Below are 14,430 nucleotides of genomic sequence, written 5' to 3' on the forward strand. Positions count from 1 at the left end.
CGTGCAGGGGAGGAGGCACTAATTAGCGCCACAGGCCCGGTATCCCCCACCCGTGCTTCCAATGCTAGGCTGGCAGGGGTTAGCGTGGAGTGCTGACTCCGGCAGCGGAGCACAGGCGGCGGCGGATTGAAGCTGCCACGATGCCTTGCGCAGGTTTGGCCCTGAATTGCGTGGGAAAAAAACAAAGTCAGGAGCGGGTAATAAGCGGCAGACCAGGTACTAAGAGGCATAGTAGTCTGCAGTCGGCCTAGATTGATAATCTGTCGTCTTTCCCTGACAGCTGCCAATTCTCTGCAATCACCACCGGGCATCGTGTTCCGTCCCTTGTTCTTGTTAGAAACGTCGATAAACCCCAAACAAAACACATCCGTTATCTCCCCGACACGTTCCCGTCGGGATCCGGGAATCTGGCTTTCCTAGCACGCGCGGGATTACCTAAGGGGCTGCGGACGGTCTCCGGCAGCATGTCCCCGCTCAAGCCGCCGGCTAGCCTGAGGAGCTACCCCTCGGCTACAAGACTGGCCCAGATCTCGAGCCATTTGGCCGCCGCCTCGCAGTCCCGAGTCGTCTCATCTTCCTCCCCCACCAGCAACAGCGTGCAAAGAGCCAACATGTCTACGCAGCCAGACCACCCTACTCTACTCATCCCGGGCCCCATCGAGTTCGACGATGCCGTCCTCCAGGCCATGAGCCACTACAGGTGCGCCGGCCCCTGAGTCTCCTAGCGCCCGCTACTCTCCAGAGCTACTCTCCAGAGCTCCTCTCTAGACCGCCCGTACTGTGCCCAACTGACACACCCCCTACCGGACGACCACAGCGAGAGCCATGTCGGCCCCGGCTTCGTCAACGTCTTCGGCGAGACACTGACCCTCCTGCGCAGGCTCTTCCAGACCACCAACCCCGGCGCCCAGCCCCTCATCGTCTCGGGCTCCGGCACGCTGGGTTGGGACATTGTCGCGTCGAACCTGGTCGAGCCCGGCGAGAGCGTCCTGGTGCTGGGCACGGGCTACTTCAGCGACGGCTTCGCCGACTGCCTGCGCGTCTACGGCGCCGACGTCACGGAGCTCAAGGCCGCCGTCGGCTCGAGGCCGCAGCTGCCCGAGATCGAGAAGGCGCTGCAGCAGAAGAAGCACAAAGTCCTGACCGTCACCCACGTCGACACCTCGACGGGGGTGCTGAGCGAGCTCAAGGACCTCACGGCCCTGGTGCGCAGGGTCTCGCCCGAGACCCTGGTCGTGGTCGACGGCGTCTGCAGCGTCGCCTGCGAGGAGGTCGCGTTCGATGAGTGGGACCTGGACGCCGTCGTCACGGCCAGCCAGAAGGCCATCGGCGTCCCGGCCGGCCTCTCGATATCCATGTTCAGCGCCAGGGCCATCAAGGCGTTTGAGGCGAGGAAGACTCCCCCGGCGTCGTACTTTGCGTCGCTCAAGAACTGGCTGCCGAGTGAGTGTGTCCACACAGCCCACAGACCTCCTTCAGTCACTAATCCAACTCGTTCCCGCCCTATTTAGTCATGAAGAACTACGAGATCAAGAAGCCGTCCTACTTCGCGACCCCGTCGCCGCAGCTGATCCACGCCCTCCACACGGCCCTGACCCAGATCCTCTCGCGGCCGTTGGCGGAGCGGTTTGCCCAGCACAGGGAGGCCTCGGATAGGATCAAGAAGGCCGTTGCGGACCTCGGGCTCAAGCAGGTCGCATCCAATCCGGCCGACCAGGCCCACGGCATGACGGCCATCTACCTCCCCGAGACGGTTAAGCCGACTGAGATCCTGCCGAGCCTGGCCAAGAAGGGCGTCATCTTTGCCGGCGGCATCCACAAGGAGATTGCTACCAAGTACATAAGATTCGGACACATGGGTGTTAGCGTGGTATGTTGCGTTCCACCCGCGATTTGACAAAGAAACGCAGTGCCCTGACATTTTCTCTTCACTATACAGCTAAATCCGGAAAGGGGCGATGTTGAGCGTGCCGTCAAGGCGCTCGAGACGGGATTGTCCGAGTGTGGCTACCAAAAAGCTTAGAGGAGATTACGCTGCTATGGAATCCTACCTGCATGTTGGGACAGTGCGGAGAACCATGACATCTCAAGCTATGAGGTCATCTCCGGCGTCCCTCCTCTCGTGTCCCCGCGCGCGTGGTGATGTGCCAGGCCGGTCATCGCGCTTGAAGCGTGCGGCCGACTGGGTGCTGGGATTATCTAGAGGTGCTTGAAAATAGATTTCCACGTCGCATTGGCGTCTCGATATATCGGAATTGTAACCAATTGGCGGCCCAAGCACGGCAGCTGGCTTTGCAGTTTATACGGACTGCAAGCTTTTGTTAGGGGCGTGTCAAGCACCCCGCGCAACTGTGCAGCCTCGGTAGCCTCGGCATGGGCGGATTTCTAAGCTGGCGAGCAGGCAGGCAAGAAAAGAGGGGAGGGAAAGTGCAATCCATGCGTCGTGCATCGGATGTTGCGAGCTGCCAAAATCGCCATGACATAGATCTCGTCGAGCAAATCTCGTACCTACCACCTCCTTACCACAAGACCCAATCCAGCTCGAGCGCCAGGCGCGACGCTGCAGCACCTTGAATTGACCCCGGGCGCGCAAACAGCTCGCGCACAGACCATCCCAACACAGTCTACCGGAGCGATATCATAGTGGGGCAGCGCAGCCTCAATCAGTCGGGTCCCGCCATCACATCGCAAGGCGGGGGAAATTCAAAGGCTGCGATTCTCGCTCTCCGCTGCTTTCCACCACCACCACCACCCAAGACTGGCAACGGTTGGACGACTCCTCCGCCACCCGCCATCTGATTCTCCCACCGCCCCCGTTTCTCGCACACAGCACAGCAATCCTCCTCTCGCGTCGCCGACGCCTAGCTGGGTCGGCGTGCTATCCCGAGCTGCTTCTTTTTTGTTCTTGCCCTTTTTTTCTCTCTCTTCTTCTCTGCCCTTCCCCCCGCGCGTCTATTTACCTCATTGGTGCGCCAGGCAACCAAGCTCCCGCCGAATTCCCCTCCTGCGAGCCTTGCTTCCTGCACCCACCGCCAGCCTCCTCGACTCCTGCCGGGGCGCGTCTTGGCCTCTCGCTCCAGTCTCTCTCCCCATAACCGCCGCTTCTGGCTGTCGCAGTCACCATGGGGTTCACGATTGCCGAGCTTGACAGTCTTGTCAAGACCTTCTATGAGGGTCGCGGCGAGCAGGTAGGCCGCCCTGGAAAAAAATCACCAACCGCCCCGCCCAGCCCGGCCGGCACAACCTTGCCCAGTGAGCTGTAAGTAGCTAACGCGTCATCTTACCTCTGTGTCTAGCAAAAAACTGCACAAGCCGCCCTGAACCAAGTAAGTCTGCCCATTCTCCCGCCCTACTGGGGATTTTCGCAGCTCCCTGTGCCGAGGCTGCGTCTCCTGCCCATACAAGAACTGACAAGGTTCCCGTGCCAAACAGTTCAAGGAGGACCCAGATGCCTGGTTGATGGTGGACCAGATCCTCTCCGAGGCGACATACTCGCAAACCAAATGTATTTGCAACTCCTCCCTCTCGGCCCGAAGCCATGCGCGTCGGGGCGGTCGACACCAGCCGTGTGTTCGTTCTCCTGGCTAACCTATCCCCAACCCCCAGTCCTTGGGCTTCAGATCCTTGATAATGTGATTTCCACAAGATGGAAGGTTCTCCCGCGAGAGCAGTGTCAAGGTATGTCCCTGCCCTGCCCGCGTGGGGGTCAATCATGCCGGACCCTGGTTTCTGACAGCCTCGACAGGAATCCGCAACTTCGTTGTCAACTTCATCATTACGTGCTCCAGCACCGAGGACGCCCTCCGCTCCCAAAAGACCCTCCTGAACAAGCTGAACTTGGTCCTCGTGTCTATTCTCAAGCAGGAGTGGCCACACAACTGGCCGACATTCATCAACGAGATCATCACATCGTGCCATACGAGCTTGTCAATCTGCGAGAACAACATGATCATCCTGCGCCTCCTCTCGGAAGAGGTCTTCGACTACTCGGCCGAGGCGATGACGTCGACCAAGACGCGCAACCTGAAGACGACCATGTGCGCCGAGTTCTCGCAGATCTTCCAGCTGTGCAACGAGATTTTGAGCACGGCCAACCAGGAGAGCTTGGTCAAGGCCACCCTCGAGACGCTGCTGCGATTCTTCAACTGGATCCCGCTGGGCTACATCTTCGAGACCCCCTTGATCGAGACGCTGCGGACGCGATTCCTCGAGCTGCCCGCATTCCGCAACGTCACGCTTCAGTGCCTGACGGAGATCGGCGGCCTGCAGATCGGGGGCCCTAACCAGGTCAGCAACTACGACGAGCAGCTGGTCAAGATGTTCACCGAGGTTCTGGCAACCATCTCGACCATCATCCCGGTTGAGATGGACCTAAGGACGACGTACCCGCAGAGCAACTCGCGCGATCAAGAGTTTATCCAGAACCTGGCCCTGTTCCTCTGCAACTTTTTCTCCATGCATCTTGGCCTGATCGAGAGACTACCTAACAGGGACTATCTGACGCACGGCCACTACTACCTTGTTCGCATTTCGCAGATTGAGGACCGCGAGATCTTCAAGATCACACTCGACTACTGGCTCAAGGTCGTCCAGGAGCTGTATGAGGAGATGCAGCAGCTTCCTCTCAGCGGAGACCTTAGTGGCAGTTCCCTGATTGGAAATCCGGGCATGGCTCTCTCCGCTGGCGGCGCCCCGACGCCGGAGATGCTGAACAACCTGCCGCTTCGCAAGCACAAGTACAAGGAGATTCTGAGCAACCTTCGTGTTGTCATGATCGAGAAGATGGTGCGCCCCGAGGAGGTGCTGATCGTGGAGAACGACGAGGGCGAGATTGTGCGCGAGTTTGTCAAGGAGAGCGACACGGTCCAGCTGTATAAGACCATCCGCGAGTGCCTTGTCTACCTCACACATCTTGACGTGTCCGACATGGAGCAGATCATGATCGACAAGCTCTCTCGGCAGGTCGACGGTAGCGAATGGTCGTGGCACAACTGCAACGTGCTGTGTTGGGCCATTGGCTCCATCTCGCTCGCCATGAACGAAGAGACGGAGAAGAGGTTCCTGGTGACAGTCATCAAGGACCTTCTCGGGCTCACCGAGATGAAGCGAGGAAAGGACAACAAAGCCGTGGTTGCCAGCAATATCATGTACATTGTTGGCCAGTACCCGCGCTTCCTCAAGGCCCACTGGAAGTTCCTTAAGACGGTTGTCAACAAGCTTTTTGAGTTTATGCACGAGTCACACGAAGGTAAGTCTGAACTACGAGGTTGTTGCGCGGCACCTGTTATTACCGCGATATAAGCTGACCCTGGCCTTGTTTCGCATGTCTTAGGAGTCCAGGACATGGCCTGTGATACTTTTATCAAGATCGCCAAGCAGTGCAGACGCCACTTTGTTGCATTGCAGCCGAGCGAGCACGAGCCGTTCATCGAGGAGATCGTGCGGAGCCTACCCAAGATCACATGTGACCTAACGCCTCAGCAGGTGCACACCTTCTACGAGGCCTGCGGTTTCATGGTGGCGGCTCAAGGCAACAGGAACCAACAGGAGCGGCTCCTGAGCGAACTGATGGCAATGCCCAACCAGGCCTGGGACCAAATCATCAAGACGGCGACCGAGAACCCGGCGGTGCTGCTGGAGACGGATACCATCAAGATTATCGGCAACATCATGAAGACCAACGTCTCGGCCTGCTCGTCCATCGGGCCTTACTTCTATCCCCAGATCGGACGCATCTACCACGACATGCTTCAGATGTACCGCGCCACCAGCCAGCTGATCTCGGAGGCGGTCGCGCGCGAGGGAGAGATTGCCACCAAGATGCCCAAGGTCCGGGGGCTGCGGACGATCAAGAAGGAGATCCTGAAGCTGATCGAGACGTTTGTCGACAAGGCCGAGGACCTCCAGTCTGTGCGGCAGCAAATGGTGCCGCAGCTCCTGGAGTCGGTGCTGCAGGACTACAACCGCAACGTGCCTGGCGCGCGTGACGCCGAGGTTCTGAGGGCCATGTCAGTCATCATCACCAAGCTGACGTCGCTGATGGAGGACCAAGTGCCCATCATCATGGAGAACGTGTTTGAGTGCACGCTCGAGATGATCAACAAGGACTTCTCGGAATTCCCCGAGCACCGCGTCGAGTTCTTCAACCTGCTGCGGGCTATTAACCTGCACTGTTTCCCGGCTCTACTCAAGCTCGACAACCGGCAGTTCAAGTTCGTCATCGATTCGTGCATGTGGGCCAGCAAGCACGACAACCGCGACGTCGAGGCGGCCGGTCTCAACATGTGCCTGGAGCTCATTGTCAACATCGCCGAGAAGACTGACCCGACCACGGCCAACGCCTTCTTCAACCAATTCTTCATCCCGATCCTGCAGGATGTCTTCTTTGTGCTCACCGACACAGACCACAAGGCCGGATTCAAGGCGCAGTCGATGCTGCTCCTTCGCATGTTCTACTTTGTGCATCCGGCCGACGGCACGACGCCCAAGATCCAGGGCCCCGTCTATCAGCCAGACCAAGCGCCGGCCGGCACCAGCAACAGGGAGTTCCTGTCCAACTTTGTGGGGACGCTGCTCCGCAACGCCTTCTCCAACCTGCAAAAGTAAGTGTGACGGCAGCCCCCAGACACCCGATAGCGTCTGCTAACCCACCTTTTTCTCCTGATGCAGCGCCCAGATCCTCGCCTTTGTCGAGAGCCTGTTCACCATGAACGCGGCGTACGACAAGTTCAGGCTGACGCTACGAGACTTCCTGATCTCGCTGAGAGAGTTCGTTGGTGACAACACGGAGCTGTACCTGGTGGAGAAGGAGCAGAAGGAGCGCGAGGCCAAGCAGGCCGAGCTTGACCGCCGGTCCAAGGTCAGCGGTCTGATGAAGCCTTCGGAGCTGGAGCCCGAGGACGACGAGTTGTGACTTGGCCAAGAGCTCAGGAACGAGTTTGCGCCGAGCCACGACGGCGTCGACGGGCCCCCGTCGGTCGCTACCGCCCAGTCTCAAGACGGATGGGAGTTCTACGGCCTCTGACAATCTGTCAACCTTGACTGGGTGTGCACTCTCATCTTCTCTGTTGGGTGGAGTTTCATTATCGTTGTGCCTGTTATCGCGTTGTTTAACCATGTAATGATACCAATTAGATGATACTGGCCCGCAAGACACCAGTTGGAGGGTGTCTTCCTGCCCTGCGCTGCCATGTTTCGACATGGCCCGAACCTTTTCACCCTGGTATGTTGACTTGATGATTCTGGGCGCCGGCGGAGCAACGTTGTTGTCTATGACGAAGAGTTTGGTTCGGAGGAGGTGCAATCTCGGACAGCAGGGCATATGACAAGGTGGGAGGGATGTGGCTAACCTGTTAATCATGGACGTTACAAAGGTCCACGGGTTTTGTTGAGGCAGGAGATATACGTCGCCTAGATCAACACGGTAAAAAGGGGGTGATGAAAAAGGGGTAGTGAAGAAAAGTCGGGGTGGAAAAGGAAGGAAAAAAAAGTCAAGATTTGACATAGGATTCGGTAATGTGAGGAATTTTAGGTCTGTGTAAATCGGTCTCGTTCCTCTGCCCGTTATCTCTTTTGTTTCTACCGCACGTATAGTCGCTGGCCACAACAGACACGAGAATACACAATGCCATCTCACATAACGGGGATGGGGTTCGGAGTTGGAATTAGATTCTTGGAAGGGACAGAGGTAGCGCGAGGAACAAAAGACAATGAACCAGCAAGAGCTCTGCCGTGCCACGGCTTCCATGTCTATAACCCTGACGCCCACGGAGAGAAGGTATACAGTGTGCTCCAACGCACCGGCATGGCAATGCTTGCGCCGGCGGCCCGCCCGCCACCATTCCCGCCCTGTGCTGTGGAAGAGGACGGACGGGTAGAAGGGCTGGAGAGACGGGGAGAGTCGGTTAGCACCACGTCGTACATGTCGCGCGTCTAGGCCCGTTGTTGTGCTCTGGAGGGGTCCTGCCTTGTCGCAACTAGAGGCAATGATTATTCTTCCTTCTTCGAGTATATGAAAGAAAAAAAGAAGAAAAAAACGAGATAGAGTTCCACATGTGTCCTGCCATAGGTCGCTCACTGCTCCCTCTAGGTGGCTACAAGGCATAGGTAGGTATAACTGGCGGCTCTGGACCGTTGATGCGGGTTGCCGTGGCGGTAAACTCGGGAGGGAGAGAAAGAGAGAGAGTGTGTGCGTGTCTGTGTGTGTAGGTAGGTAGGTCAGGTACCTAGCTATAGCTCATGGTGCTCCTCCTCTACCGCATATCCGAGTCAGGCCCCTAGAAGAGAAGTCTAGTTCGGCAGTGCGACGAGGGGGAGACTTAACAGACAACGCAGCAGCTAGCCAGCCGCCGGCCCGGGCTTGTCCACGGCAACACGCCTCTGAGCTGGCTCGGCTTCCCTATTCTGAATGTGTCTGTGTCCTGATGCCTGTCGTGCGACCTGTGCACGGAAAACTCCGGTTTGGAGCATAGTATGAGAGGTGGTGTACATAGGGGTTGTAAACACAGCTTGGGGAGGGGGCAGGGAGACACGACAACCGGCTACCACCTACCTACCTGAGATGGTGCTCACTCGTCGTGGGCTGGCTTCACAGGCACGCTTGCTGCGTCGAGACGGGGGGGTTGGCTGGCACCACGCCAGTCCTGCCAGTCCATGGCTCGCTGCTTCGGCTTCCTCGTTCCCGGGAGGGGGTCTCCGGAGTGAATGATGTGTCTCTTTTTTTTTTCTTATTTCCAGTGTCGCAGTGGACTTTCTCAATCACACAGAGACAACCGGGTCCGAATCCAATCAAAGGGGTGGCCTGTGGCCCGCGTGCTGGGGGTGTAACCCTCTCTCTCTCTCTCTCTCTCTCCTGTTGATATGCTTATGCTGTGCAACGACCAAGGCAAGAAGGTCGTGGCCTTTACCTTGCCCAACTAACAACTCCCTTCTGCCCGGGCAACCAGCCACGACCCCCGCCCACATCCAGTCTCTGGTGCAGGCTGCAGGCGGACTAAAAGAGAAGCAAGAGGGTAGTTGTTGTCGGGTGTTACGTGGTCCGCCCGTCCTGGGGTTCGTGGCGCGGGTGTCTCTGCCATCCACGGCCCTGTTCTTTTTTTTCTCTTTCTCATCTTCGTCTTGTCGACGGCTACCTGCTTTTTTTTTCGCTGGTTGGGCATGTATGCCAGTTGCCGCCCGTTTCGCCACCCAACCCAAGTGGCGAGATTTCCGTCACACAGATTTCCGTCACACTTTCTCATCACCTCACTTCACGGCTCTCGTGCTTTCTCCTTCTGTCTGTCATACACACCCATCACGTTGTCCCCTCCCACCCTCATCCGTCCGGATTCCCCCGTCGCTTTTGTGCTACCCACCCCGAGGCGCATAAACATCACGCCTGTCAGCACCTTGGGCTGGACAGAAGAGAAAACTCTTGCGAGACCGGTGACTGTGCGCAAGAGAGGAAGAAGAAAAAAAGAAAAAAAAAAAAGAGAAAAGAAGGGCGCACAACTAGGCAAACCGGTGGGCGGGCTTGTTACACAGCATGCTACCGAGTGAGGGGGGGGTTGGGCCAAGCGAGGGGCCTGGAACGCCGTCGCCGGGCGGCCTCTTGTCCTATCCCGTAGGTAGCGCCCGTCCTTCCGACAGCCTTCCGACAGCCTAAAGGGTGGCAGCAGGCAGACAGCAAACAGTAGTCCTCCTCCCCCCCGTGCTGCTGCCGAGTCATTCATGGCGGCGTTCGGGATGGCGATAATGGGGGTTTGAGAGGGTGGACATCACACCACGACTGTGCGAGCGAGAGCCGAGGCATGGGGGAGAGGAGAATATGTCAGCCAGTCGGGGCAGACTAAGGGCAGCTGAAAGGATCGGTCTCATCCCCTTTTCCAAGATTACGCGCCTGCCGTTTTCTGTTTTTGCAAGTCGGGTCAAAAACCCCGAGTTTTGGGATGGGCAATAAGCAGAAAGCCCTGCCACTCAACCAGATGTCTGGGTTCGATTCCGGTTTGGGCCCCCCCACATGATCGCCGCCGCTCTGATGCTGTGCCACAAAGACCAGGAGCGGTAAAACGACACGATGGAAGGAAATTAAAGCGGCAGGTGACAGCGAGTGATGGAAACCTGCTTGCCAGTCCGTGCGTTCCCTTTCCCTTTTTTTTTCTCTCGGGAGGGCTGGAAGGAAGGCGGGCGGCATTGCCGTCGGAAGGACCACCCATATCATATCCCGCAGAAACAATAAGACGAGGTATTAATAAATATGGTTAAATCCGAGATAAAATGCTAAGTGAATTAAGGAGTCCGAGGGTTCTAATGATGAGTCCAAGTAACAGGAACATGATTCCAGTGGGGGAGGGTCAAAGGTGACAAATGAGATCTTCTCTCTGGCCCCCGCTTCGTTCCAGCATCGCTTACGCGCCCAGAGCCCGACTAGTGGCCTCGCTTTTTCGCTCAGACGGAGCGAAGGAGAGAGAGAGAGAGCCAGGCTACCGGGTCCACGAGCAGAGACGACGGGGGCTTACTGTGGTATCGCAGTCTGGCAGTTGATACACCGGATACAAATGCTTGCTCGACCCTTTTCCCCCACACCTACCGGTCTCCGCATTCAAGGTGGAATCGACCTAAAATCTGACAGTCAACTTTTTTTTTCTCTCCTTCTTTTCTTGCTCGTTCCTCACTCTCAATTTAAAAAAAACAACCATGGTTGGGGTGGGGGGGAAACAAGAGGGTGTAAGACCAAGTCAGCCGTCCCGTCATCAGAGTTGCAGCACCAGAAGCAGGAGTGCACCAGCGGCTCGTCACATGAGATGGCTCGCTTTCCTTTTTTTTTTGCTTTTTGCTTTTTTATTCCATCCAGCCAGTTTTACTCCGGTTTTAGCAAGTAGGAGGGGGTACAGCCAACCAGACCTGGGCTTCGGACGGGTTCAGAGGAAATAACATTAAAACGTCACAGGCGGGGGATTGTCACACGCAAAACGAACGACCCATGGAATAGCAACCCCCGGGAGGACCAGTGCCACAGTCAACCATACAAAATGACGTGGGAGAGGTGAGTGAGTGAGGGCCGGTATACCCGTCTTATGCCCGCGCCTCCCCTCCGAGGAGGCACTCCCAAGCGTCTGGTATCGCCAGAAGAAAAAGGAAAAAAGGCGTGATGGCAGCATGCGAGGGATGGAACGGGACGAGGGGAGGGGATCTCATCAGCGGGGAGGCCGTGTTTGTTACCCCCTCTACAGCGTCGGAGACGGCGGCCCCTGAGAGGCGCGTCGGAGGATTCGGGTTTGGACGGGAGGGAGGCAGTAGGAAAAAAAAAAAAAAAGAGCTCTCTAGCAAGGAGAACCAACAGACAGACGGCTAGGTCACGAACCCGAGCGGAGGGGCATGTCCATGGGAAGCGTTGTAGTTTGCAGCAGCCTCCCTTGCCGGCCGGGACTGTTTGCAGGGAACTGGCAGGCGGACAGGCAACAATACCCGGCAACGCTGGGCTTACTGTTTTTGCAGGGGGGCTGGAGTGTTCGTCTGGGATTGCGGATTCTTGACTGCTCTCCTAGTGAGAAAACGGCTAGGCTTGGTTAGAGGAAAAAGGACACTGCAGCGTCTGTGACGAGACCCACAGATCTGGACCCTGGTCTTGCCAACTGACGCCCAGGGAGGGAATGTCTGTTTGTTGGGTTTGGAAGGAAAAGATGAGGAAATGGACGTCAATCTGTTGTCTTTTACTTTCTTTCCTTTTTTCTTCTTTTACAATCGGAGAGAAACGTGGAAAGTCGTGAAAAGAAAGCAGCACGGGCACCACAAACAAATCAGCCACAGCAACCTGAAAGCGGCAATTCGTGACGAGACATTACGACAGGCAGAAAGTGGCCAAAGAGAAGTAGCCAACGAGCGGGCTTAAACAGGCCATCCGGGCACAGGGCCGGCCGCACACACATGCAACGACGCATGCACACGCGCATGCAGCTCCCACTAGCTAGCGCCCCCCAAAGCCCACACTAAGGGTCTCGCCCAGCTGCAGGCGACGCCCAATCCGGCAGCTACCCTTGCCCGGGCCACAGTCTACGGTTATAGCAAAATAGAAGCACAACGGCAGCAGCTGGCCGGAAACACAATTAGGCCGACACACACGCCGTGGCAGGTAGGCAGGCAGGGGACGGGGGGGGAGGGAACGGGCGGAGCGGAGTCGGATCGCCGGGGGATGTGGCCATGCGCATTTGGAATGCCCTTGCTGATCGGCGCGCCGCCCTGCAGGAAGGACCTTGCAGCGAGCTTATCTCTTTTGTATTGGGGATTCGCAGTGGGGACTGAGCTGGCTGGCTGGCTAGCTGGCTTGGTCTGAGCTAGGCTGGGCTAAAAAAGAAACGAGAGTCGAGGCGTGAGGAAGATGGCGTTCCGACCAATGCCATGGCCGGGCCCGCATCCGATGCCTCAATTTTAAAAAGGGCCAGAGGTTAAAAGAAGCAAAGATCACAGCCTCGCTGCTCGCCTCTCAACACTCGGATACATGTCCGTCAGAAGTGGGAGTGGAGAAAAGAGAGAGGGGTGTCTCGCGTTGAGTTACCACGCGCCCTTTGGAGAGATAGAGATTGACCGGCCCGATAATATCAACCTAGGGATCAACGGGTGGTGGAATGAGTGGAATGGATGCTGCAGTCACGTGCAGTCAGTCACTTTACTGCACCTCCAAAGCCCAAGCCTTGCCCTTTTCCCTCACGAACAAAATACGAGATACGGGTGTAGGATTGGCATTACGCTGCCATTATTCCTTTCAGCTTTCTTGCATCAAATCTTGATTTGATTTGATTTTCTCTTACGTGCGAAACACTCGCTGCCCTGCAAGCCAACGGCGCACACTGCGACCACTCTGGCCCCAGAGTGCGGGGGAGCCCAACCAAGGTGGGGCAAGAAAAGGACTTTCAGCTCGTCTTTTTCCCCACACACAAGCCCAACAAAGCCCAACAAGCCCCCCTCCGAACGGGCAGGCATTCGTTCTCAGGTTCGACCGCGCCCGGCATGGCATACCTAGCATGCCATGCCAAGCCATTGCACCGTCACAGGCGAGAGGACTGACCGGCGGATGGAGATAAGGAAGAAACCCTCCGGCTCAGCCCTGGTTCTTCTCTTTCTTGCTTCTTCCAACAGACACGCCCCTATCACATCAACCATCAAGTCCAAATGAACCGCTAACGGCAGAGTGGCCGGTCAGATGGCGTGCTAGCCCTCACGAGGGCAAGTGCTTCGGAAGGCTGGCAATGTTTGGTTAGACAAGGGGGGGAGACCAAAAGCCGCAAAACGCACGAGACTCAAAATGCTGTGACACGAACTAGCAGATGCGTCAAAGTCAAAGCCACCGTTGAGCCGCACTACTCTACTCTCTATCTCGCCCTGGGCTCTCATCTCGCCCTGGAGGCCCGGTCTACTAAGTAGGCGCCGCAGACTGGCTCTTGTTATTGACTGTTTGCCCCTTCTCGGCATGGCGTCCAAACAAGTCCACGACGCTTGGCAGGCACCTTTTATTTTCAGGCACCTTTTATTTTCTCCTTTTTTTTTTTTGACGTTCCCATCAAACAGCCAGGGGCCCTGGTCACCCCCCAACCCACCTTGCCTCCCCTTCCCCTTTTTAGCATCAAAAAAGAGGCGCGCGCTTTCTTCCTCGCCTCTCCTACCCCCCAAGCAGAGCCGGTGGAGGAAAGAAAAAACTGGACCTGTCGGCCTTGCCCTTCCCGCGACTTCGCCCGTGCTCAAGGGGGACCGCACGCAGGAGATCGTGGCAGGTGGGAACGGACCACGGTGGGCTGGGCTGGCAGTGCAATGTCGCTTGCTGGCCAATAGAGAGCCAGATCGGAGAAAATAAATGTTGGCCTTGGGCTTTGAAAATCTTCACCTCCCGGAGCTAAAGCCAAAAGAGGCTGCTTTCTTTTGAAAATCGACGGGGAGGAAAGGAGAAAAGGGCCAAGAGAAAGCAAGGGTAAGAAAAGGAAAGTAAGCCAAGAAAAGAGAAGATTTGACCAATCGAGAAAAAAAGAGACGAGCGAGATCAACGATTGCGACGTTGAGTGAGAAAATTGAATGCCAAAGCGCCTTTCCCATCACAACACAAAAGAAACTTCAATGTTGCGGATGCAGCGACGGGAAGGTGCATAAACAATGGGACAGGCTGCGTAAAGGGACCTCGGGCACGTGTCCGTTGCTTGGGACATGCATCAATCAACACAATCTAGATGGAATGAAGCTGCAACCTGTCAACAAGCCTGCATACGCAATCTCTTCTCTAGGCCACCATCAACAAAACGAGTCCGTCACGGCAGGCAGCAGAATTCCCGGTGAGTCAACCACTTTCCCATCACCGAGCAGATCTTTTTTTTTTTTTTTTTTTTTTTTCGTTCTTGATTCACGATCTGATGACTATCCGCCACCGACGTCGTCGCTGTGGAGCATCCAACAAGCGCAGGGGTCGAG

At 56.6% G+C, this 14,430-nt stretch overlaps 3 protein-coding genes across 3 annotated transcripts; 2 read left to right on the forward strand and 1 right to left on the reverse strand.

Moving 5' to 3' along the window:
- Positions 1–204: 204 nt before the first annotated feature.
- GGTG_06796 (alanine-glyoxylate aminotransferase 1) lies at positions 205–2,323 on the forward strand. Its single transcript, XM_009224618.1, has 4 exons — positions 205–700; positions 818–1,443; positions 1,512–1,870; positions 1,940–2,323. The coding sequence occupies exons 1-4, from the start codon at positions 465–467 to the stop codon at positions 2,021–2,023; spliced, it is 1,305 nt and encodes a 434-aa protein (XP_009222882.1). The 5' UTR covers positions 205–464; the 3' UTR covers positions 2,024–2,323.
- GGTG_06797 (exportin-1) lies at positions 2,251–7,736 on the forward strand. The gene is made up of 7 exons (XM_009224619.1): positions 2,251–3,188; positions 3,297–3,326; positions 3,433–3,505; positions 3,607–3,678; positions 3,746–5,248; positions 5,333–6,602; positions 6,670–7,736. The coding sequence occupies exons 1-7, from the start codon at positions 3,123–3,125 to the stop codon at positions 6,911–6,913; spliced, it is 3,258 nt and encodes a 1,085-aa protein (XP_009222883.1). The 5' UTR covers positions 2,251–3,122; the 3' UTR covers positions 6,914–7,736.
- Positions 7,737–12,416: 4,680 nt separating this feature from the next.
- Positions 12,417–13,446, reverse strand: GGTG_06798 (hypothetical protein; the record flags this gene model as incomplete). Its single annotated transcript, XM_009224620.1, has 2 exons — positions 12,417–12,618; positions 13,270–13,446. The coding sequence occupies 2 exons, from the start codon at positions 13,444–13,446 to the stop codon at positions 12,529–12,531; spliced, it is 267 nt and encodes an 88-aa protein (XP_009222884.1). The 3' UTR covers positions 12,417–12,528.
- Positions 13,447–14,430: the final 984 nt, after the last annotated feature.

This window comes from Gaeumannomyces tritici (assembly GCF_000145635.1).
Source record: "Gaeumannomyces tritici R3-111a-1 unplaced genomic scaffold supercont2.3, whole genome shotgun sequence".
NCBI lineage: Eukaryota > Fungi > Ascomycota > Sordariomycetes > Magnaporthales > Magnaporthaceae > Gaeumannomyces > Gaeumannomyces tritici.

Coding starts and splice junctions, on each gene's coding strand:
- GGTG_06797 (XM_009224619.1), top strand. CDS start 3,123: ATGGGGTTCACGATTGCCGAGCTTGACAGTCTTGTCAAGACCTTCTAT. Junction 3,506..3,606: donor GACATACTCGCAAACCAAAT/GTATTTGCAACT, acceptor CCCAACCCCCAG/TCCTTGGGCTTCAGATCCTT. Junction 5,249..5,332: donor TATGCACGAGTCACACGAAG/GTAAGTCTGAAC, acceptor CGCATGTCTTAG/GAGTCCAGGACATGGCCTGT.
- GGTG_06796 (XM_009224618.1), top strand. CDS start 465: ATGTCCCCGCTCAAGCCGCCGGCTAGCCTGAGGAGCTACCCCTCGGCT. Junction 701..817: donor CAGGCCATGAGCCACTACAG/GTGCGCCGGCCC, acceptor GGACGACCACAG/CGAGAGCCATGTCGGCCCCG. Junction 1,444..1,511: donor GCTCAAGAACTGGCTGCCGA/GTGAGTGTGTCC, acceptor CGCCCTATTTAG/TCATGAAGAACTACGAGATC.